The sequence below is a fragment of the Haemaphysalis longicornis genome, unplaced genomic scaffold (assembly GCF_048455015.1).
Source record: "Haemaphysalis longicornis isolate Haplotype H1 unplaced genomic scaffold, Haemaphysalis longicornis Haplotype H1 scaffold_10, whole genome shotgun sequence".
NCBI classification, from domain to species: domain Eukaryota; kingdom Metazoa; phylum Arthropoda; class Arachnida; order Ixodida; family Ixodidae; genus Haemaphysalis; species Haemaphysalis longicornis.
Window position 1 is genome coordinate 145,917,212 of NW_027526204.1, and position 26,050 is coordinate 145,943,261.

The 26,050-nt window shown below is 47.2% G+C and overlaps 1 protein-coding gene across 2 annotated transcripts in view; it reads right to left on the reverse strand.

Annotated features, from left to right (window-relative positions):
- Nucleotides 1–26,050, reverse strand: part of LOC144159595 (glycine receptor subunit alpha-2-like) — a 70,960-nt gene that overhangs the window by 26,264 nt on the left and 18,646 nt on the right. For both annotated transcript variants that reach the window (XM_077691182.1, XM_077691181.1), the window contains exons 2-3: nt 6,985–7,163; nt 6,178–6,263 (exon numbers count right to left, since the gene is read on the reverse strand). In XM_077691182.1, coding sequence (XP_077547308.1) covers nt 6,178–6,263; nt 6,985–7,001 — 103 coding nt within the window. In that variant the 5' untranslated portion in view covers nt 7,002–7,163. The remainder of the gene's footprint in view (nt 1–6,177; nt 6,264–6,984; nt 7,164–26,050) is intronic.

Genomic DNA, 26,050 nt, shown 5'->3' on the forward strand with positions numbered 1-26,050 from the left:
GCCCGCGGCCTTCCGTGACGTGGCCACGACCGTTCCGGCCACGACCGCTCCCGCAAGTACCGTTCTTGGAGGAGCAGCGACGGAGCTGCACCGTCAACGGCCCAGCACGCGAGACTTCCCGACGCGACCCTCAGCGCAACGCAACGCGACGCCCCGACGCCCGAGTACTACAGTCAAACCTCGATATATCGAACACGGGTATATCGAATTATTGCCTATATCGAACACTTTCTATATCCCGCGGGAAATCACATGCATTTTTAATTTTTTATTTCGAACTGGGACGGACATGAAATGGGTATATCGAACTCCGCCACCCCAGACTGCCCAGGCCGCTCGCGCTCTGTTGACAGGCGGCGGGCTATTCCGCAGTACCCACGAGGATAGCGGTGGCGCGATGGGCGTTCCCGACTGCTGCGCATCGGTTGCACCGAAGCTGAATTAGACGGTGCGAAGGAAGAATGCGAGCTTGAAGAAACCTGGGCCAGCTGAAGCGCTTTGTTGGGGCTGAGCCACGAAGCATGTGCATTGATGACTTAGTTGGCGGTGACGACAGCACCGGTACGACGGCGGAGTTGACGGGTGTGGAGATCCTAGCGGAGGTTACTACTGAGCGCACAAACGAAGGCGCTGCTGAGGTTGTACCCGCAAGCGCTGATAGTGCCCCGCTCCCCACTTCGACCGAGGTTTCAGCGGTTGTGGCCCTACCGCACCGCTACTGCAGCGCTATAAAAGGCACCGGCATGTCGCTTGTGGAACGTTTGGACTACGTTGAGGAAGTCGTGTATAACACGCCAGGCTACCCTGCGGCAGTACTTTAAGCCAAAAGAATAAATACTTTGAAGTACCAAGTGAGTATTTACTGCACAACTCGTTCATTTATTGATTTGTACCAGTTTATGACGCGTTTTCTACGTCATTATATATATCGAATTCTGGTTATATCGAACTATTTCGCGGGCACCGCGCTGTTCGATATATCGAGGTTTCACTGTACGCCACGTCACGGTGAACTGTTTATGAACTTTTCTGTTGCTCTTTTCTGGTGTTTAGATTTATAGGCTTTTCTGTACATTAGTTAGCGTTTTTGATTTCTCGATGTCGCATTTGTAGACTAGTTATTCCTTTTGGGTTTTTGTTAGCTCTCTGGTAGTCTCTCTGCATCGTGCTCTGTTCTAAAATACATGTTGTCTTCGTAACCTCACAAAGCGCCCTCGTCTGATTAACTGGCGGCTGTGGCTAGCCCCACTCGCCACCGAACACACCCTACTCAAGAACCTGCAGAGGGGGTTTTCCTTCCCTCCTCACAAAATTGGCGTCCACGGCAGGACGAGGGCGTTTGCGCATTGAGAGGTTACGGTGCGACAGTTATCCCTGCATCGGTGTACGATGAATGTGCAGGACTTAGTTGCCACCGGGGAGCGTCTTGGGTTGCGTGAGGCGAAGTTGCGTGCGTGGGTTGACGATGCTCTAGCGAAAGCGCGAGATGAGAGGGCGGCAGAGCGAGAGGCTAGCCGTCAGGAGCGCGAAGCTGCACGAGTGCGACTCGAGCAGGAAGAAAAGAACCTCCAGCTAAGACTCAGGTTGGCAGAAATTGGGGAGAGTAGAGGCTCTGGGGATACTGCTGGTGACGCGCATTCTGCGGACAGCCCTGTCTTTAATGTCAATCCGCACAACTTCATTCCCGTCTTCAATGAAGCTCGTGATGATTTGGACGCTTATCTGAAGCGCTTTGAACAAGTGGCGAACGGACAGCGTTGGCCGAAAGAGAAATGGGCCACAGCGCTCAGTTTGTGTCTAGCTGGAGAAGCTTTGAAGGTCTTCGGACGGCTGTCTCCTGACGAGTCCGTCGATTATGACAAGACTAAACTGGCGCTACTGCAACGTTTCCGTTTCACGGCTGAAGGCTACAGGGAAAGGTTCCGGCAGAGCAAGCCGCAAGACAGTGAGACGGCGAAGCAATATGCGACGAGACTAGAGAGTTTCTTCGACCGCTGGGTGGAGATGGGAGGTACTCCTAAAACCTATGACGGAGTACGAGAGTTAATTGTCTCGGAGCAATTCCTGACCAACTGCCACAGCACGTTAGCAGTTTTCCTACGGGAAAGGGACTGCACGAAACTCTCGGAAATGACGCAGGCCGCCGATCACTTCCTCGAGGCCCAGCATCAAATCAACCTGCTGCGCTTTAAGGGAGCGCAGGACGCTGGGTTGTCAAAGGAGGCGAGGAATATGACGAACCCAGCCAGAACCCCTCGGTGCTTTTTGTGTGACAAGCTGGGTCACCAAGCCTCAGATTGTCGGTCGAGGCCAAAGCAACCGTACTGCTCGGATTGCCGTCAAGTTGGTCATAACGTCAAGTCTTGCCCTAAACGAGCCAATAGCAAGGAGACGGCATCTTGCTGTATGTCACCGACAGAACGCCAATGCGTTTCTTCGAAGGACAGGGATGGGAGTCCTCTTTGTGATCATTCCTGTCCAGAGAGGGGGCAAGAAATGAGGGTTGCCCGCGCGGTACAAAGGAACTCCACGCGGCCTCGTCTTCCAGTGCTCGAAGGGGAACTCTTCGGGAAGAAGGTTTCTGTGTTGCGGGACACCGGAAGCAATACACTGGTGGTCCGTAGGTCCCTGGTTACCGATTCGGCGATGACAGGGACAAAAGCTACGTTGCTTCTAGCAAATGGGGAGAGCGTCGAGGTCGAAGAGGCAGTTGTGGAAGTATTAACGCCTTATTTCTCCGGAAAGGCTACCGCAAGGTGTATGCAGACCCCAATATATGATGTAATTGTGGGAAATATTCCAGGGGCACGCGATGCCTCAGATCCGGATCCCGCGTGGAGGGAAAAGGGCAGCTTATTATGGGCCACAGAGACAAGTGGTGACGTGACTGCCGCACCCTCCACCGAAGTCGTCATGGGGACGAAAGGACCTACAACACGCAGAAGGAGCCCCACAGCGGCCTTGAACGTCATCCAAGTAACCCCGCAGGAGCTTCGGCGGGAACAAGAAAAAGACCCGACTCTACGGATATGTTGGGACAGGGTTGGAACACCCGTAACCGGCAAGCGAGCGGGAGTTCACACGTTTTTTGTCAAAAACGGACTTCTGTGGAGGCAATACGAAATGTCAAGAGACAACGTATTTCAACAGGTCGTAGTCCCGAAGAAGTTTCGTTCCGAAATACTGAGCTTGGCACACGAGAGTCCAATGTCGGGACACCTGGGAATCAAGAAGACCGTTGGGCGCCTGTTAGAAGCCTTTTATTGGCCCGGGGTGCAAGCGCACGCGCAGCGGTACATCCGTTCGTGCCACGCTTGCCAGCGGACGTTTCCAAAAGGAAGAGTCCCGAAGGCACCACTTCGGTGCATTCCGCTCATTGATTCACCGTTTGAACGAGTAGCGGTCGATATCATTGGTCACATATCGCCAAAGTCATCAAAGGGCAACCGACGACGCGCAACGGACCATGAGTCGCACCAAAGGACGAGCAAGGAGGCTTCGGTCCGCCGCTACGGATCCTGCCCGGTTAAAGTCCCGCCGGCTGGGAAGCCCCCGCAACAGACAGCCGAAAGATGGGGCCTGTCACCCGAGAAAACTCGCAGCGACGTTGCCTGCTGCAAGCCTCCTGGTCGCCGCCCCAACAATCTACAAGGTAATGCGACCTCTAGACCCAGACGGGGCCCCATCCGCTACAGGGACGGCTCGGCCACTGCTCAGGAGGTCGACAAAAGCGCGAGTTCCACTTCCAACGTGGAAGCCAAATGTGCGCCCCGAGCACGGAACTGGAGGAACGCCCGGCCCGGCAGGCGGGCTCCAGCCACTTCTTGGAGAACGCCCGAAGACGGGTCGTCGTCCCAACAGCAAACGCTCACTGAAATTCACTCGTTTGCAGCGAGGAGACAAGGCGCGTTCTCGAAGGCAGACGCTGTCGCTGGAGGGGACGCCGCCTGCGCACCCGGCTACCGCCGGAGGCCCTGGACGTGGCGTGCACCGAAAGCGCCAGCCGACAACTCCTGCCTCGTGAAACCCGGCACTCAGCCATCGAACGGGAATGCTTGGCACTAGTTTGGGCCGTGGAGAAATTTTACATCTTTTTGTACGGAACAACATTTGTGGTCCAGACTGACCATCAGCCCTTGAAGTACCTCGCTAGCGCCAAACACCTTAACAGTCGAGTTCTCCGGTGGAGTCTAACTCTACAAGAATATTCATTCGGAGTAGAGTATATGAAGGGGTCCGAGAACGTAGGAGCGGATTACATTAGTCGCCTGTTGCCGCCAACCGATAATTAAGATAATTGAGGTAATAGGGTAATGGTGCAGTGGTTGGTGTTGTTGGGTTCAAGCCAAGTGTTCTTGACGACGTTTTTTTGTACCTAGTGGTGGCATGACACTGCGAATCGTGAAGTGTTGTGACTCACGGGAGACTTGTAGTGCGCGAGTGTGTGTGACAGTCACAGAATGTAAGTGATTGTGTTCACCGTGTGCGGGATGGTGTTCACCGTGATGCCAACTACGTCTACCCCGTCCAACCACCCAGCAGTGATTCTTCACCTTCTTGTGCAGTTTTTTTTCACGGAAGAAAAAAACTTTCTAAAGGGGGAACACATGTAAGGTGAAGCGCTCAGTCGGCGGGGACGACGACGACGACGACGTCGCGGACACATGCCCGTGAAGGGATTGTCCTCGTTTCGGCATGGCCGAAAAAGACGAAGTGGCAGGTCACACGAGCCGATGACGGTGAACGCGAGGGCCCTATGAGAGCCGGCCACGACGGAGGGGTGACGAGGCCAGACGGGAACGAGGAAGGACGGCCATTCGAGTGGAGGAGTTCCGAGAGGACGGTTCGAGGAGAGCGGCGTCCAGGCGCAGATCGAGAGCTGATCGGGTCTCGGGGACCCAAGCTCGGAGGGATCTACCTGACGCCAAGGCCTCCCCTGACCAGCGTCCTAATCCCCAGTGTCCTGGCCCGTGGCAGGCACACGCGCTGCGTCGTGCCCCGGTCCTGAACGACCACGGCCGGGAGATCATCGTCTACCGGCGGCTCCCGGGTGTCGACTGCCCGCGGCCTTCCGTGACGTGGCCACGACCGTTCCGGCCACGACCGCTCCCGCAAGTACCGTTCTTGGAGGAGCAGCGACGGAGCTGCACCGTCAACGGCCCAGCACGCGAGACTTCCCGACGCGACCCTCAGCGCAACGCAACGCGACGCCCCGACGCCCGAGTACTACGCCACGTCACGGTGAACTGTTTATGAACTTTTCTGTTGCTCTTTTCTGGTGTTTAGATTTATAGGCTTTTCTGTACATTAGTTAGCGTTTTTGATTTCTCGATGTCGCATTTGTAGACTAGTTATTCCTTTTGGGTTTTTGTTAGCTCTCTGGTAGTCTCTCTGCATCGTGCTCTGTTCTAAAATACATGTTGTCTTCGTAACCTCACAAAGCGCCCTCGTCTGATTAACTGGCGGCTGTGGCTAGCCCCACTCGCCACCGAACACACCCTACTCAAGAACCTGCAGAGGGGGTTTTCCTTCCCTCCTCACACAGATATACACGAAAAGTAAACTTCAGACCTGTGGCGGTAAATTATTAGACATTACAATACTGGCAGAGAAAAAAAAACAGCGGCGAGTATACAACGTTAAACAAATAGCAGCTGTTACGAGCAGATTTTAATTTCTGCCAGCGCTACAACAGCGGTAAAAACAGAGGGCAGTTCAATGCAGAAGCATAGCTTCTACTGTGAGATTACCCGTGTCCCCCCCCCCCCCCCCCCATCGCAACCCCTACAAATTGGATACCGAAAACGTGAATCAATTAAACACATAAACAGGGGGAATATGAAGGGTCAGTTCTTACTGATTGTTTGTGTAGTGTTTGCTTTTGAATGTGACGAGTTCAAACGGCAAAGCTGCTTTCTGCACCACCCAACACTAGAAATAAGTTCTATTGTGTAGCAAGTCTGGTTAATGTCACACTCTTCTTTGTCTAACCTATAATAAAACTCACTTGATTAGTGGATGGTTCTGATTGCTGCTCCAAAAAGACATGGGCCAGAGCGACGTTGCATGTTTCATTTATTGTTCTTTTAACAACTGCAACGTAGACCTGCCTGTGCGTTCCACGTTAGATTCAATTTGGAAGAAGGTGTCTGTAGCGCACTCTGCAGACCGACATACCTTCTATCTTAGGCGGAGAGGACCGGTCATACTGGCTAGGGTCGTCCGGCAGGATGTCTTGTAGCGTCAGGTTACACCAACAGTTCCTGTTAATAGTTTCAAACGGAATAAATACATCGCAGATATTGCTATTTACACGTATTGCCATTGTTTCGCCCCGGTTTCATATATTATTCAACAATTATGGTAAAAAATATCCAAGGGAGAAGAAACAGGGCCTCCACCTCTACAAAACAAAAGAAGAAATAGGCGATCTCAAAGCGTGATACATTGACAGGAAAAAACAAATTTTGTGGTATCAGAGTAGGTCTGCTGCGCATTCACAGGGGGATATCTGTTAGCTGGCATATAGTAAATAGAAATAAAAACATTATCATTCTCCTTTGCGTGCATTGTAAAACCTATCACGTCCTAAACCCACGAAATATGGCATACCAGCTTAGACTTCTATTTGATTCATTGAGTTGTGGATAGCCGTTACAGGCTTTCAGCACCCTGTATTAGTGGGAAATCGCCACTTCTAAACATCTAGGTGCAACCGTAAACCAATTTCGCAACAACCCAATATCACAGTTGATTGTCTAGAATGAGAGCGGTCTGCTTCCAAAAAAACTTCACGATTCAACCAAAACCTGAATATCGATTTCAGGCTAAGGCCGTTTCCTCACTGCGTAAAAAAGGTGACGTAATGCACCCATTTGTATGTCTTATTATTGTCATAAAACAATACTTTATTGTTGCCCTCTGCAGCTGTAAATCTCGTGGCGTCAAACCATCTTTCGCAACTGGTGGCCTTTGCTGTCTTACCGTACGCAGAGAACCATTGCCAGCAGGAGCAGAAGGACGGCATTGCGCAACGGCAGCGGTTGTTCCAGGATTGCGAAAGCGACTGGGGTGCTCCTGGCAGCACGTTCGCCTGCAAGCCGCTTGCCTTGCCAAGCTTCAAGCCACACTTATCACGGGGCGTCAACACAGAAAGACCGCATCTGCGTTGGAAAAGGAGGCACAGAACGTCCACGTGATTCAATGTACTTTGTTCGGTGCCGTGCCTTTGTGCACGGGTGTCGAAACAGAAATAAGGTTTTTCTAGAAAATAGACGGTGAAGTTGCTTAAAAAAACTAAAATAAATAAAGAAGCCGGCGCCATAAACTAAACAGGAACCGCTTTGTTGAAATATAGGATGCTTAGGCAATCTTCTTTTGACGTTGAGAGGGCGCAAGTTTATATATATATATATATATTTTTTTTTTTTGAGAGGAGGACCGTTCTTTCCCCGAAGAAGAAAAGTCCTCCTTTCGGAGCTGTTAAGTATTAAATATTCTAAGAAACTGGACAAACGCTATCGTCTCTCCCACAATGCTCTACGCGCTGAACTGGCCCACTGAAGAAGAAACCCGACCAATATATATATATCCGACCGAAACGTCGACAAATCAACAGTGTTGTTAGAAGCTATACCCATTTTTTACTACTTTTTACGGCAACCTAAGCCAGCCCTTCTCGCAATCAACACACACACACACACACACACACACACACACACATATATATATATATATATATATATATATATATATATATATATATATATATATATATATATATATATATATATATATATACGGAACATTGCTCGGCAGTCGACAACTGCAATTGAGGCATATAGGTATGGTTAGGCTAAGTTTTTCTGTTTATTTTACTAGGGTTAGTGAAGTTAATATTTGTAACGTTACGTTCGAAAGAAAGCAAGAAAAAACACTCGCCGAGAGTGGGGACAGAACCCACGCCTTTTCAAAAAAGAAAAAAGAGCATAACCATGCCCCTATGCATCCTTTGGCGTTGTAGACTGCCGAAACTGACCGCGGGCGTTTACAACTCGCCGCCCCTGCTTACCACGCAATTATGTGTCCCCTATCGCTTCTCAGCTTCTTTCTGTCGTGTAAGCTTTTAGTTTGCCTGTCCCCACCGCTGCCGTTTTCTCTCTCAATTTAATTATCCCTTACACTCCCTTTTTCCATCACCCTCTCTCACTAATTTCTGCTTTTCTAGTTTATGCTTCTTTATTGCTGGCTTCCTCTCTTATGTTTCAATGCGCCTCTCTCTCTTCCTCCTCGCTTCCAATCTTAACCATATGTCACCGCCCCCGTAACCTCAAGTGCTTGAACTGTATATAAACCACCTCCATTCTGTAAGATATTACTCTTGATAAAGGACGCTCCCCGTCCGAAACGTCGAGTCATTAAATACTGTTATGTTTCCATTGTGATCTTCTACGTATTTCACATCCAGTCGCCAGTAACCTCTTCTAACTACCTATATATACATATATATATATTATATATATGTGTGTCTGTGTGTGTAAAAAAGCACTTAAAAAACCTTTAAAGGAGCCATGAAGAGAAAACACAAGTTTGGTTCATTCAAAAGATTGTCTCGTTAGAATCATACTGACACCACTTTTAACGTAAACTTCGCTCAAATAAGCTACATAATTAGGAAAAACGGGACCCATTAGGAACCCACCAGCTCATTTCCCGCAACAGAACCTGTGATGTCACATGAGCTAAGCTCTGCGATTGGCGGAGGCTGGCAGAAGCAGACGCAAATTAGGTAGAGCTTACAAACTAGACGAACGAGCGATTTGGCCTTAAATTTAGGGCACATTCTTTACAAAGCAATAAGAATGATGGGACAAACAGTGGAAGTTACGAAAGCACATGTAAACATAGAAGTACTGATGCGTTCTGCTGTTCGTACTGCGCACAGCATGCTTGGTTTAGCTGCACAGCACTATGGGGCTTGGGGTTGTCTCAGACGACACTGGCCGATTGACGCAAGCAACGGTGTCTTACGTGACCCCATTTGTCGAGCGAGCACTGTTTCAGGGAACGAATATTTTCTCCCAGAACAAAAACAAGCCAGGTTTAAATGCGGGCAAAAACAAACCAAACGCTTGCCACGGTATGGTGGCGCCATCTAGGTTACGGAACGTAAAGAAACGCGGAAACAAACCAACACCGCTGTACAGGGTGGAGACAACCTTTGAACGGTCCCGTGCCGCCGCAATTGGGCCAACGGGCTCAACGCGTTATTCTTTTCTTTTCCCACGAGACCTAGCAACGCGAAACAGACAGTATGAGTCAAACTTCTTCAATGAACCGCGTTGCGGCGATAATTTTAGCGCGGTTTTGACACGATGACTTGCTTCGGCGGCGAGCGAGCAACCGAACATGGCGGCGCCAGCGTTACGTGTCTCTACCCTGTACGGCGCATGCGTGACGGTTCCTGTGATGCCACGAAAACGCACGATTGAGCGGGAAAATCAACATTTTAACCTAAATTGTTTAATTTCTCAGTGAATAAAGCACCGTTTGTATCCGGACAAGCTCTGGGGGCACTGTAAAACACGAAATCTTTCGAATAAAACCAACTTGCATTTTCTCTTCATGGCTCCTTTAAGATACTGTAAAAAGGAAGAATATAGCCATAACAAGATCGGCTTTTAGCTTTCCGCTACCTCACTCAACATAGATATGTTACTGTAATAAAAATGGTTATTGTTTTAATAAAGTGAAAACTGCTGCGTTATGTGGCAGCGATGTGTAGTATTGTGCATATTCACCATCTTGATGCAAGATGAAACATATTAAGGTAATGTTGTGCACCATGCGTGCACGACAGAGTCTTCTGAAGTGTAAAAGCAATGGATAATCATGGTACGTTCAGGATAACAGAATACATTATTTATTAAATGGTTGTTGAGGTACTAGTTGAGAAATATTGTACCAAAATCATAGCAAGTGAACAGCATGAACGCAATTTTTTTGACGGCAGAGATCTTTCGGTTTTTAGAGATGGGAATGCGACATAGATTATTTTGCATGTAGCCCTCAATGGACGCTTTTTATGATTAAATATTACGAAAAAAGTTTCTTCGTTATTTTGTGCCAACAAAATCAACAGCTTTAAACTGTGTTTGGATGCATTAGTCTAGTTCTCCACTTGCATTTCAGCGCTTAAAAGTTTTGCACGGGGAGACCTAAAACACGTTTGTACCAGCTCCCTGCATCCAGCGGGGTGACAGTGCCTCAGACGAATCTGAATATCAATCCGTGGGCCTACGTGGCGAGAGTTTGCCAACGGACTGTGGAATCTGTATTCATTGAGCTGGCTGTTGGTATGATTTTATGCGGCTGAAGAATGGGGGAGGGCGTCGTGGAAATGCGTTCTGATATACTTAAGTTTTGGAGTGTTCTGGAATAGAATAGCGTGCTGCAGCAATAAAGGCACACCAGGGAGTAAACATGCTTTAGGTTACTCATATGCAGGGGCCTTCCGTGACTGTATTTTCTGATTTCCAACACAACGGAAACTTCCACGCACGCAAATGGTGGAAATCAAGGACACAAAGAAACTTGTTTTGCGATACGCAAAGGTCGCAGTTGACTCGCAGTTGGTTCCCTCGCTGCGGTAGTGCGAGACTTCTTTCACGCTTTTTTTTTTTGCAATGGCACAAGAAAGGCTATGATAACATGCGAAACGTAGTGCGCAGTCCCGTAGAGAGGGTGGCTGCAACTGAAAGAGCTATATTTCAGCCTTTCTTTGAGTACAAATATGGCGGAATGCACCCGCTTTGGATTGCTTTGTCAGTGCTGAAGCCAAACATGTGGGCAGAAGCATGGGGACGTCTAGTTCGTCTGGAATGACGAACACGGTGGTGTTTTCAATTCTAGCAGGAGGGTGGAAGTAAACCTATGAAAATTCGCAGTCTCACAACGTAGGCCTTGTGTTTGCAAGATGGCGAATAATGAACCGGGAAGTGCCACCTCTATGCGCTCAGAAGAATGAGTACCAACAGATCCCTTGTGCTCAATGCACTGAGCGTAAACGGTGGAGGTAATTGATTGATTCGTTGGCTGCTTTGGACAGGACCTCAGCAACTAGAAGCGGTTGCATCAACCCGTGCTCCAGCTGCACAGATTCCTTCTGATTAAGCACTGCCAGATGTCTTATCGTGGATGCATGCAAACTCTGTGGGTTCCTATTTCTTAGCTACGATGAAAGCCGCACCTGTCAGGATAATACCACAGCGCCGCATCTTAGGAATCACGTTTCCCTTTTGAGTTCACTCAACGTCAACCAGCACCTACAACGCGAATAACAACGACTACACACAATGAAAAAAATGAGAATTGTTTCAGTTACTCCGTAACCGGCGGATGACGTTCAAAATGAAAGAACAACGTTATGCATAACGATATATGTTTACGTATTCGTTGGCACACATTCAAGCTGAGCTTCAAGACATATAAAGCAACGCTACACCCATCATACGTCGAGGTGCCGGTAACAAGTGAAAGTGTTAGACCTTAGAGCGCGGTGTCAGACCTTACAACGGGCCATTGCATACACCAGGGTTGCCCCTTCTCTCTAGTGTGCCGAAATGTATGAGCAAGGTCGGTATAGGAGCCCTCACAAGATTCGCCAGATCTTAGATCCATAAAATCTGCTGAGGCATGCTACTAGTGCTTTCTTACTAAGCCAAACCTGTTGACGCTGAACAAGTAAAACGTTTTAATACGGTTTACTGAGACTCGATTGCACTGCATACGTTATTACATACCATGGAACATGGCTGATGCCCCAATTTTCCATCTTGCTGGGTTGCTGCTCACGAAAATCCCTGGTACACCGATGAGTCTACCAATGCCTTACAATGACAGAGGAGGCTTAACCTGCACCTTCCCACATTTATTAGAGCCGTGGCTCTAAACTCATGGCCCACGGACCCCCACGGGTCCTCGAGGGTATTTCAGGGGGTCGGCGTGGTGCCCCCAAAACTCGCCATCTCAATAATGTTTGGTTGCCAGACCTCTTCCCCAACTAAAAAAATGGTCGCGTGTATGCTCCTCTGGTTGCAAATGTCGACGAAAGACAGCCGACAGCCGCCCTTGCCAAGTAAATGCCTCCCTTCTGTTTCACGCTCACTTCTCATGCTCTTCCTCTCCCGTCTCATTACGTCCAAGATTGCTCTAGTCAATTTGCTCAAAGTTACTCAAGTCAATTTGACTTTACCACGTTCCACTGCTCCAAATGGGTTGCCTCGATGCCAGCGCTTCCGAACAGTGGAGATGCGCGCAAATCGAGGCACCCTACTACAACTTCTATAGAACCACGTTGTTCTACTCCACGAGCGTGCCAAGCGGAACGTAGTATTTATCTGTCCTTGCGTTTACCGCTTGATTTCTCAAATGCTTCCAGGGGCTATAGTAGCGATGGCAACAGCAGGCGACGGTTTTCTACAGGCGATGTAGTATTTCATTTGCTATCGCAAAAACCAAGCATCCTTTATTTTGTCAATGAAGGAATGCTCTAAATACCGCATATGTATTGATTTTCCGGCTTAGTTTTGCGTAATGTCTTGTTCTTCGTCAACAGTGTTGACTAGTGTGAAGATATAGACCGGACTTCGACATTTACATTTGGGTGTGGGTGTATAAGACTATTGCGCAGCTTCTGTTTCCCTTTGGCCGGATGGCTGAATGTAGTCACAGACAGACAAGCACACAAACCGACAGACCAAAAGTTCTGCACTTAAGTAACCCAAAAAGGCTATCGTCTTTAAACAAGGCTGCTTGGCACGCACTTTACACTTCGCTAAACCGGCGTTTTAGAGTCAGCTTTATGCCCAGCACGCTAGGAATGTTAAAAAGCCAGACACAAAAGTCGGGAATGTAATAGGTGTTTGGGCGACACCTGCAAGAGCAGATTGTTTGGCATTTCTTAAATTAATACATGCACCATAAAAAAATAATTCTCATTGCATATCTGTTTGGGCTAGTTTCAAATGCAAAGTGTTCGAAGTCATGACGTCGACGACCATATTTTATCGCGAGGTCCCTTACCACTTCTGTGATCGGAGTACTGGTGATGCTGAAGGTTTAGGACAACTGCATTAAAGGTTTCTCAGCCAAAATGTGCTGTTGGGCAAGTTGGTGCATTATGAATTACGAAAATTGCACTGCATGGACAAACAGAGGAAGGAAGACAAGCAATGCGGAACTCGCCACTTTTTATTTGGGTTTTTTGTTTTTCGTTTTTTCGACAGCAAGCGGTAGGCGGACCTGAGTATTGTGGTGTTGTCATCAATTTTACTATCTGCTTTTATGTTTTTATGTCATGTAGAAGCCTATTTAAGGCAACTTGTTTGCTTTCAAATAAATAGTTTTGCAATGCGCATTGTTTGTCTTCCTTCCTCCGTTTGTCCATTCAGCGCAATTTTCGTAATTACCAGGCAAGTTAAGCCTGGTGCGGTGGTTTCACCCCACGAAAGTGACTATAACCATTCCTGTGGCAGATATTTAAAAGGGAACCGCGTTAACTTTCGTTTTCCTCCTGTTGGCAATATGTAGGTGGGCCTGAGTATTGTTGTGTTGTCATCGATTTTACTATCTGTTTTTATGTTTTTATGCCATGTGGAAGCGTATTTAGGGAACCTTGTTTCCCTGCAAATAAATAGTTGTAAAATGCGCATTGTTTGTCTTCCTTCCTTGGTTTCTCCATTTTTGTGCAATTTTCGTAATTCTCAGGCAAGTTAAGCCTGGTGCGGTGGTTTCACCCCACGCAAGTGACTATAACTATTCCTGTGGCAGAGATTTAAAAGGGAACCGCGTTGATATTCGTTTGCCTTATGTTGGCAATATGAGTTGCAGACCTGCGGACCTTCAGAAAAGTTTAAGAGCAGTTGTTATTTCACCCCAGAGTGTTCTAATTTGAACACCCTACATTTTTGCAGCAAAACAACTTATACTAGGTTTCGGCTCATGGTCGAAAATGGCAGTTCGGTCGGACAGCTTTTAGGTTCAGAGCCGTCAATACGAAGTGTTGTTTTCTACCAGAAACGATACATTACACTGATTCGTATTTACACTCATCCTGTAAACGCGGGGATGATACGAAGTTTGAAAGAACCACAATTCCAACACTGTAGGCGCTAAAATAGTATGCGCCAGCTAACCACAAACTTTGCAACCCGCTTATGCTTATTTGAATGAGTTTCTTGCTGCTGTGCTCGTCCCCGTCATGGTCGTGGTCGTCGTCCCCCTCATAATCCTTATCGTACACAATAAAACAACGCCGCCATTATCATCACACTCACCACTACAACCGTCCTAAATCCACTGCATGCAATGCAAACGCTTCTTTAGGAGCATGTTTATGGCGAAATAAGTAGGAACGTCAGAGTGGTGTCATTGCTTTTTACTTACTTTAAATACCGCAAAAAATAACGACGGGAGTATTTTTACTTTTCCGTATATAAAACAGCAATGTCGGAGGGAAAAGAGCAAACTATGCAATACAAAAAGAAACTAAAAAATGGGTGGTTCTGAATCAGAGAGAAAAAACGCATGACATAACCGATGACCTCAGCGAAATTTTGTTTTGCGTTAGATAATTTAGCACCAATATGGCGTGTGGTGAATTTTTTATCTCACCCAGTAACCCGCAACAAAAATGTTCCCAAAAATTTATGGCTTCTTTCCGTACTACAAAGACTCCTGGTTCAAACCCATTTTTTACTTCCGGCTTGAACAAGAAAGATGAAAGCCCACTTCACAAAGGGGCAACGCACCAAAAGAAATATCAGCGTTTGAAGAGATGCCGTCCTAAAGAGACATCATAAAAGGGTCGCACCAGCAGCATTCATTTCTTTTGAAAGCGCAGAGAACCGCCGCTCTGAAAATTGGGCATAGAACATCGTTTCCATCGACCGCCCTATTATCCTTCGATCATAAATTATTTGGTTTGTTACAAAAGTACCTGTTAAAAACCACTTCGAGTACGAAACTGAAGATGGACAACCTGGGCTAAAAAAGGAATATTTGATAGGTTGCATTACAGGGGCGACTGCCGGACAGCTCCGTCAGTTACTTTTTTTTCAATGGAAGGACGCCATAGTTCCAACGGTGAGAGTTGTTGAGCTAATAGCTCATAGTATTTTTGTATTTTCACAGAGATTTTAGGGTAGTAAACACACAAGTGATAACTGCGGTATGGGCAGAAAAAAAATTAAGGTCATGGTCTTCCTAGTAGCCTTTTCCCGTTTCTGATTAAAAAGATTATTTAAATTAAGTACTGTTTTGTCCGTTTTTGTAACTGCGCTTAGCCGGTATTTTAGTTTACCTAGTTTTTTTTTCAAGAGGTTATGTCCGAATTACTTTTAGCACTTGTCATCGCTGCTTACCGGTATACACCCTGCCACTCTGCCCGTATAAACTTGGTCCCGAAGGGACTGATCATGGGATAGTTGCAGATTAAAACAGTAGATTTACAACCGGCAAGAAACGCTGTAAATGGCAGCACGCTTGTCTGCACCGGTAACACTGGAAATTGGTATCCTGGTGGTTTCTTGTTTACCACCTTCGATGCCTAAAAGAGCCCCTAAATCTCGACTGCCGGGTGTTGTGTGTTACGTCTCCACGGGAAAAACAGCCGCAATGCTGGGAATCGAATCTTGTCATCCTACTGCGCATACCAACCCTTAGGTTTTTGAGTCACCACAACTGTTACACCAGCTTGTGTAGGCTTTGTCTAAGCTACAACTATCATCCTTCCATCTACGCAGGTATGTCCGATTGTGCAAACGTCTGAGGGTGTGTTGATGTTCAGTTGGTGGGGTTGACCTAATTAAACGAAATTCTTTCATGGATCCACCACATCACCAAGAGCGCAGACAAGCAAGGGTCATGGGGCTACAGAAACAGCACCACACTAACTCAGAGGTCTGCTACGTAGACACGGCGAGCTGCCCTGCCAGAAGCGCGGTAACAGCAGTGGTGGTTGACCAGCAAGGTAATGCGATATCCTCGTGTTCAGTCAGTACCTCCCGCCCAAACAAGGGAGAAGTGGCCAATCCACTCACCATAACGGGTACACGGACAAGCACCATCGTATCGGATTCCAAGACCGCCCAGCGCAACTACGCAACAGGGAGGGTTTGTACAGAAGCGGCACGTATACTATGGACCCGCTCTGATCTAACAGCAAGACAAGTCCATCTAATTTGAACGCCAGTGCCCTCGTCCCTCTCGGGAAACGAAGTGGCCCACGAGGCAGCCCGAGTATTCTGAAACCAGGATGACATCGAGTCTGAAGAGGTGCCGCCTGACACGGGGGGAAGGGATGGGCTCTGGACATATCTGGAAATTAAACAGCCCTATAGGCTAAGCCGTCTAAAACTTCCGACAGCTCACAGATTCCTTGCAAGTTGACTGTTAGTATCGTGGCGTAGGCTTCAGGTATGCACTTTCCCCCACCCCACCCTAGCCCATCGAAAGTACCCAGAACGATACCAGGACATGAGCAAATGGTGCGGGCTATCAGATGCTTCATTCAAACACATGGTTCGGACTGTGTTTCAACCCTGGATTTCACATCAGAAATTGCGGGTAGTGGAACACCGCGCAGCTCAGCGCTATCCCCAAATTACAAGTTGCGGTCGACCAGCTGGCGGAAAGCGCCACCTAGGACTACGGGTTCCTGGCAGTCGTCTGACGAAGCGCCTACCGGGAAACTCCCTCTCGGGTGGTTACGCTTAGCAAAGATGACAAATAAAGTTTTTTCTCTCTCTCTCCCTGGTTTTTTAGCCCAGTTTATTAGACTTTGTCGCCCCAAGACGTATGTCGCTGTCTCTAAGCAGATAGGGTAGTCACTGTGATCATTCAACCAATATCGCCAAGAAAATGTGGAGTTTTAGAGAGGAACTGAAGCTTTGATGAACATTTTCGCGGCACTTCTTGGAGCGGCACAACATAAGTTCAGCAGAGACCGTCGATGTTCTTTAAGGGACTCTGCAGCACTTCCGATAAGCGCTTTCACTCCTGCGTTCGCGTCTAGAAGCATTGGAAAAGCGGTAAATATCACCAGCACGGAGCGGCACTGCATCATTTGATCGTCGCAGCAGATTCTCCGACTGTAAACGCTTTGCTTTTGTGTTTTTAAAGGCTATCGATGGCGTTTATTGCTGCAACGCAAAGAAAACCCGCCAATAGCCACTATATCACTGTAACGATGTAATTTCAGAGATCGAAGAACGCCAAGATCAGGAAAGGAAAAATTTTTCTTGAGCAAGTTTGTTGGCTGCGACGATCTTTTGGGTACAGAGCAGTAATTGTGGCATAAGTATTCCGTGACCATATTTGATAAGTACTGCATGTGTTCGCTGACTACGTTGGGGAAGAATTTAGAATTTAAATATAGAAAACAGTGTTGCAGGGCCCCTTGAATGCATATTGATCGCCCGGTACTTAGTCTTTGCGTGGATAGGTTCTCCTGCCCCGCAAGCTATGTGTCCGTAGTAAAAGCAGAGTCCGTTTCGTTCGAATACTTCTCGGCGTCTCTCATGGTTTCCTTGGCATTTTTGTGGGCCTAATCTTCGCTAGCTAAAGCTCATACCTGTCGGTTGTTCGAGGGCTCTGTCCCGTAACAGTGTTAGAAATAAATATACGACGTTCTTGTATGTATCGTGCTCTTGCATACGCGCCCGCTCACTAGGCAAGTGCAGCCGGCTCTTGGCGAGGACTATATCGAACTCCCGATTGCACGAAGGACTGCTCAAAAATAAATAATAAAGCCTATTCTCCACCTCATTTTGCATGATGTTTGTAGAACAGATAGAATGTCCAGCGCAGTCCCGGAAGACCTGCTTCAACACGTTGATTCTCCAATCAGCGCGCTTGACTACGTAGCTTCTGTGCACAAAAAAATAGCGTCCTTCTTCGGGAACTTCTGGCTCGCCCAACGTGCGTATTCCCCGTCGTAGAATGTAGTCATTCACATCTGCCACCTGTTTTTGTTTTGTCTTTGCCTGTCATTCGCAGTTGACGTTTCCTAAAAGTATGAAATATTTTCCAAATAGTAACGATTGCCGAAAAATAGGTATTCCTGCCGCACTGCTTGCTGCTTGAACCGCGCGTAACAAGACTACTGTGCTTTGGCTAAGATAGCTCATTTGCAGTCACTCATTGAAGTGTATATGTGGCCCTCTTTGGGAGTCAGCAAGCACATCTGGCCAGTGACAACGTAGTACTATGTATAGCACTCCTGTTAAATCATATGAGGATAAAACTCTGAAGCTGCCGGCCAGCGCTCTGTGATGTACGTCAAGAAAAGGGTAGTAACGGTAGAGCAGACGCGGTGCGTCTGTTTAGAAACCGGTAATAAATAGTTAGGAAAAACATACTGTAAAGTAAGTGAACTCTTAAGAGCAGCCTACGTTCAGGTGTAATCGTTCAAGAGTTCTCGCACACCAAGTCTATCGGGAGGGCAATAATCTAGCGTAGGCTTCCTTAATGTTCTCGGTGGCGAGTAGCAGCATCTATTTCAGAGCCCAGTGATACGGCCAGACAAATACCATTATTTTGTTGCGTTACCGTCATGTTGCTATCCTGTCTTGTTTTCGAAAAGTAACAAATTGACTCCAATACTTCGATTCATGAAAGACACAAAAACCACTGCGTCAGGCTAATTTTACCCAGATAAGACGTGGATTGTGCGAGGGCTTAACACGGCTTTCATGAATATTCATAAGTATCCCCATCATCAACAGCCTACTCAGACGCACTGCAGGCCGAAGGCCCATGGACTTTCAACAGCTCCGGTCTTGCGCCGCTCGAGTCCACTGTTGGGTAGTGAATTTTCGTATTTCCCCCCTTCATCGTGTTATTCGCCTTCCCCTTCTTCTTGACTCATTTCTTGGCATCTACCCTATTACCCTAAATATTCACCTATTTCCTGTTTGTATCACCATATTGGCAGCCCAAGTACATTTCTTTTTCTTTACTTGAAATAATATATCATCTACTAGAGTTTTTTCCCTCATCTATAAAGCACGTGTGCTGTCAGTATGCACTGGTTATATATTTTTGTTTGGCGTGAGAGAGATCGATTACATTTCATTATTTCAGAGTGCTTGTCGAGCGCTCGCTCCCCAGCATCTATACGGCACGTATTCTGCGCCGCATTACTCTCCCGGGGTTGGATTCAGTACTAATCATTCGTCCGAACTAATTATATTGTGGTACTTGTGCTAGCTATTCTTCTCTTAAACTAAAGATGGCGCTTACGGCACGCCTATCCCTGATTACTGTAGGTTTATTCGGATACATTTTTAACCCCGCAGCCATCTTTTTTATTATAGTTCACCGACCATTTTTTGATGGTGTTCGGACTTCTCACACAGGAATACTACGCCATCTGAAAATCTGAAATACCTAAAGTAGTCTACGTTTATTCTTAAAAAAGTCTTCTCCCACTCAAGCTTTCTTAATACCTCCTCCAGACTTGCTCGGAATAGTTTTGACGAAATAGGGTCTCCCTGTCTTACTCCCTTTTTGTATGGGGAGTTTATCGCTTTGCTGATGAAGTGTTATCTTGCCCGTACATCCCTTATATAAGTGGTCTAGAAGTCTTGTGAATGTATCTTTTATTCCCTGGTCCTTTAATGCTTCCAACAGGGCGGCGGTGTGCACTGAGTAAAACACTTTCTCAGACTCTGTAAATGCCATGTAAAGGGTTGAGTGCATTATGTGGATTTTTCCTTAATTTGATTGAAAACATAAATGTGATTCATGGTTGCGTCCCCCTTCCTTAAGCCAGCCCGCTTCCTGTGTTGTTGGGAATAAAGGCTGTCTCCAATGCGGTTAACTATAGGTTCGGTAAACAGCTTGTAAACAACTGAGACTAGACTGATCGGTCTGTAATTTTTAAGTTCCTTGGTATCTCCCTTTTAATGAATCAGAATAACGTTGCTGTTTCTCCAGGCTATGCCCACATTTTGAGCACTTAAGCATTGGGGAAATACCGCAGAAACTTTTTCTAGTGCTATATCTCCTCCCTCCTTCAAGAAATCTACGTTTATGACATTGTCGGCTGCGGCTTTTCCTCTTATTATGTCCTTCATAGCTTTTCGTACTTCCTCTTTAGTGACTAGTGGTGCATCGCAACTTAAGTTTGCACTCAGTAATTTTCCCCTATCTTACGTCGCTGGCGTACAGTCTGAGGTAAAATCGTTATGCTGCATTTATTATATCGTCCATGTTGTGCGTAAGGTTACCATGCCCATCTTTGAGTGCGTAAAGTCTGTCTTTGCCGATGGCGCGCTTCCTCTCACGTACTTTCAAAGTTGGATCACAACGATTGCGACTCTTTTGATAATGCCGACGAATGCTTCCAGGTTGCCTACTAATTGTTTTTGGATTTAAAATCGCACTCCGTGTTCTTTCTTCTTTTTCTACTAAAGTTGGTGCTCCTAAACATAAGAAATACGTTCAGTTTCTGTGTAAGTCCGAGGTCTTGCTGAAAAGAATAGGAGAGAGAAGCCAGTTAGGGTTAAAAAAAAGTGATGAAATCATAAAAAAGTTTGCTTTCTGAACTTTGGCGCTTTTTGGTGTCTGATATTGAGCCACACAATCCGTGGGAAGCACATCTACCATGGAGACTAGGCAGTGTGAACGTAGGTGAAAACCAATGTTTGACACCAATATGTACCGAAAAAGAACTGCTTTTCTTTTAGCTCTCGAAATTATCTTTTTCAGTTATTTACTCTTTTCGTAGTTAAATTTATCGTAGTTAAATTTAGACAGTCACCTCTGAAATGCGCAGAGCAACAATTACATTTACTGCAGGCATATAGAACATCCCGATTTATATAACTTCCCTGTTCAGAGGCCAGATGCCTAAACAAAAGGTGTGATAATGGTGATTAAAACTTCTCTACGCATAAATCTCTTTCCCCATAGAGTAAAAGCAAGCACAATGAATTTCTTCACGAGGGTAGGGAAGCAGATGTTTTTGATAAAATTTTCCCAAATCGCCGATGAGATGAATTTAAAAAATACTAACGTTTCTCTAAGCCACCACGTTGTAAGCTGCTTGCACACAGCTCGTATTTATGACCCATCCAGTCTAAGACATGTGCTTCTTTCTTCTTCATGACTAAACAAGGGATAAGAAATGAAACCTAGTAGATCAGGAAAGGTAGTAAAATATACCAACGCTAAGCCTGCCGTTTCAGGAATCCTTTATATGGCACCGGTGGATGTAATGCCCACTTAGGCACGCTACGAGGCAGAGCGGAAGGTCTCGCTCTGGGGATGAACGCGGCCGTTACGACCGTCAGTTCGTTGAGTCTGTCGGCAATCTGGTGCTTGCTCTTCTGACGGCCAGGAAATCCCACGGCCCCCATGATTTTTTTTCTTTCAAGATTATATGGCTTCTCCCCCGGCAGAATAGCTTTGATTATTTGTTTTTTTGGCTTTGTGAGTGGCATGCTTTTTCGCAGGGCTTAGCTCCCCGCTTAAAAAAAGAGATTGCAAAAAAAACGAATGTTCCTTAGATGGCTGTATTGTGTACGCCTCTTTTTTAGCAACACTGCCGTTTGTGCATTCCAAACGCATGGGAAGGGTGTACGAACAGTACTGCTTTGTGCCATTTGTTCCGGCTCATGAACGTGCGCTTACTGAAGACGTAATTTAACATGAGGCGCCTCGTCGTCAAGTTTTACTCCCGTTGATCATCTTCATGTAAATTTTGCGGCCAGCGTACTTGTTCACTGGCCGATATTTGTGTCCCAACAACAAAAAGAAAAACAGTACTGCATTTTTATACCAAAACTTAAGTGGCTCGTGTAGCAAAAAACAGTGCCGACGACAGGAAAAGTGCAATGCTGTGGACGCTTGTGTGCGGCGGCCGGATGTACACATTAGCAGCGATGCGTGATTTGACCTCATTATCAAACCGCTGACATTACCTATACTAAAGAAGCTGTCGCGATGCTGGCGGCGTAAAATGAGGGTGGAGGAACGTTGATTCCCTGTTTTTAGCTCCCCCTTGGAACTGATTGAGCTATATGAAGGGACTCTAGAGGGACGGGAGTATATACCTTCTTAGTTGACACTTCCAAAATATCCCAGAGATGAGGACGGAAGAAGGGACAAACTAGCGCTGATGAGCAAGTGGGAAAATATCTATTACAAGAAATTAAATAGACGGAAAACACAGCTCGCAAGCATGCGTTCGTTCAAAGATAAGGTATCACTCCAGATATACAATGAAAGCTTGCATCAATGATTGTATCAACTTATGGCACGCCCTTTAACAATCCCTGTCTATTCCTTGCGCTGCACTATTCAGAACAATGGAATACGAACTAGGCCAATCGACAACGGCTCTAATTCAGATCCCGCTTGGCGACTTCCCGCCTTGGTGTATGGCCTGTGCTGGCATACAAAAGAGGCAACTTTTAACGTCGCAAGAGCTGAAATTTTATTGTCTACGGCCCTTAGGCTAAAAACCCAGAACTAAATCTGGCAGCCTTGTCCCATCATCCTTTCGGGCATGTGCCATCAGTCGCGCGAATGATATTAGTAGCACTTTCTAATACATTGAGCAAATGTAAAGGAGGAACGCTTGAATTTCTTGTGTTTGCCTACTATTTTAGTTATCATCCTCCTTTTCCAAATGACATTATATTCCAGTAGACAAACAACCAAACAAATTTGCGTCATTCCGTTTCGTACACGTTACAGCGTAATCTACTATTTTGCTTAAATCACTAGTGACATTTTTGCGCCCCCCTGCTTCGCCGATCCAGCTTCGCGCATTTGAGGTGAAGAATTTTCTTTCTGTTTAGACAGCCTAGGTCTATAGGTCCCCGCAATCGTGCATGTGTGTTTTTTTAATTCAAAGAATGCTTTGTTTATTATTTCTGTGAACCAGGATATCAACTAATTTTTCCTAAATAATAGTGGTTCAGTGGGTTTAGATCGCTTTAGACGCAGTCTGCAGCCTGGCAAAGTGTGTATTTAAGCCTCGCGCCATTCAGAAAGGACCGCTTCAAAATCGTTTAGAGAATGGTATGTCGCGCCCAGGTTTCGTCCGTACGTGGGTACGAATTTGGGGCAACTTTGCAGCGACATGTTCTTTTAGGCTTACCACAACATAGGTTTGGGAGACGTGACTCGCCATGGAACCTTTTTTGATGAGTCGACACCACCGTATCTATATATTATTATCCTTACCTTAAAAGAGTACTGACATCAAATTTCTCGCTTTCGGTTTTTATGCCGTAAAGAATACCTATTGGTCCAGTAATTAGAAAAATCGAACCAAAAGCAGCAAACTGCCAGCGTATTTATTTATTCCAACGCATTCATTCCAATCAGTTTCAAATTCGGTTGTCGTGCGCCAAATTGCCGTTCAAATGCAGGGCGGAGAATGTGACGTCACGGTTTCCGTCCCGTCAGGGACGCTTGCCGCATCGTCTGCATGATCCGCACTCGGCCGCGCAGTCGACATGTCGTCTGAATCGCCAGACTCGGATGAGTTGCTGTCACCCGGCAGACAGACAGACAGACAGACAGACAGACAGACAGACAGACAGACAGACAGACAGAGAGAACAACTTAATTTGGCACAGATGAGGCAATTTGGCCGGCGACGTCTTTGCCGTCGTCCGTTTTTTTAATATCGCTGTGGCTCCAACCGGCGCAGACAGTGATAGCAACAGCTTAATTGTTGCCACTCTTCCAGTCAATCCGCCCGCGGAAAAGAAGTTCCACATACGAGAAAGTATATGTTAGTGTGGTGAAAAATTGCGCTAGGGATTCTTATTAGCACTGAATTTAAAAGCTGTGACCACATATTTTACGCGATGGTATGCCTACGCTGACCGACAGCGGAGGTTGGAGGGCCCGACCCGGCACTGCCGGCACCGCGGTGTGGCGAGCGGCCGAAAGATGGCGCTACCTGCGCGGTAGAATCAAAGCAGGCCACGTCAGATGTTTTGTTCACCGATTGCTCAAACGGCAATTATCGCCAAAATAAAGTTCCACATGAGAAAAAGGGGTAATAGTTTGGTAAAAAGTTGTGTAAGGAATGGTCATTCGCAGTTGTAGAGATAGCGGTGATCAAATATTCGCCACGATGCTAAGCCTAAAGTTCTCAACACCCAAGCTGTGTTGAGCAACGCAAGCGTTGCGGGGCTGTTGGGGACGCCCCTCTTCTGAAACAGGCCGCGCGCGAGCGCATTGCATTTGGTTTCCTCTAACGTCTTGGGGACCCCAACGCCGGCTTCCACTATTCTAAAGCTGCCGATTCGCTTAAAGGCCAACTACAACGAGAATTCACCTGCCCTAAATAGTGCTTCAATGTGTGGTATGCACCTCTAAAGTCCCATCTGACCCAATTTTAAACTCCACAAACGCGCAGTTTTTTTATTAAAACCGTTCAAAAACACCCGACTTCAGCCGACGCAGCACCTAGCGGAGTGTCGCCGCAACTAGTAGCCACTGCGGCGAACTTGCGGATGTGACGTGCAAGTCAGGACTCCCATGCGGCCGTCCCCTCTCCTCTGTAGCCCTTTTACGTGCTGTCTCACGCGAGTGAGCAGTGTAATTCGTGCCTCTTGCATGAATAATTGGTTTCCGTAATGCGAGAAGCTGAAGAAACTCTGAGTTGCCGATACACAAAGAGCAAATACGGCAGTAGCACAGCGACCGATTTCGTGGTCGCGCCGGCGGCAGCAGGCTCTCGGTCGACGGCCTGCGTGAGGCGATACGCTGTTGGCGCGACTGGTCGGTGCGGCGGCGGTCGAACGACTACGGCAGCTGTGCGGCGCACTGCAAGCTCGCGACCGGGCATCTGTACGAGTGCGCAATACGTAGAACGGCCGACGCAAGACGATACGCTGTTGTCGCGGCCGCTCGGTGCGTCGGCGCGCGAACGACTACGGCGGCTGTGCAGCGCGCTGCAAACTCGCGGCCGGGCGTCTCTACAAGCAGATCGGCCGGCGCGAGACGATACGCTATTGTCGCGGCCGGTCGGGCGTGAACGAGTACGGCAGCTAGCTGTGCGGCCCACTGCGCGATCGGCCGGTCTACTTTTCGAGAGCGCGAGTACGCCGACGGCATCGAAGAGCTCTGCGCCGACGCGAGGTGATACGCTGTTGTCACTTCATCGCGCCGGTCGGGCCGCGGACGAGTACAGCACGCGGCGCACTACACGGAATAGGTTCAGCTCGAACTACTTCGTCAAAATACAAATAAATACTAGCCGCTGTTGGCAACATTTCTCTCGCCAGTTAGAAAAACAAAAAACAAGGCCACATTTCGCAGTACTGAGCCTCGGGGAAGGTCACTGTTTCACGAGTGAAGACACTGCAGTGCTTTCGTCGCTGCATGGCATCATTATCTAAAGATTTGGCGCGGGCACCCCGCTAACAGGGACAAAACTGCCTCATAAACAAAAATAATAAAATTCTGGATTTGAACTTTCACAACATGCGCTGAAACCTAAACCCTAGCCGGCATGTTTCTACACTTCCCTCCCACGGTAGCTATTTTTTTCTTTTCTCTCACAAACACAGGATGGTTCGATCGGCAAGGGCATATTAGCTGTTCCGGCGCCCATCTAGAGCTAAACCACTGCCTTTTGTGCACCCAGCTTCGCCACGACGTCTCGCGATGCCTGTGTTTTCGTTTTACCGAACGACTACAGGCGCGTCTCAACAGCTCACAACGAAGTAATAATGGTTGCACGAACTTTCCAACCCCTTTTCGCGCATGTTTTAAATGTCTGAAGCAACAGACGACCCGAAACACATCGAATGCGCGCCGTCTTCTCACAGGAGGCTGTGGGAAATCCGGCGGCTGCGCCCACTCGATTCCTGAGTGTAACGTCACTTCCGGCCGTCCGTAATGGCCGCCCTTTTTTTCCAGTTTCGGTTTGAAAAGAGCGTTCTTGATCTTCGTTTACGATGCAGCGAAGCACATTTGGGCCTCGAAATTCTGCAGGTAGCAACTTTTAAGGTTATAC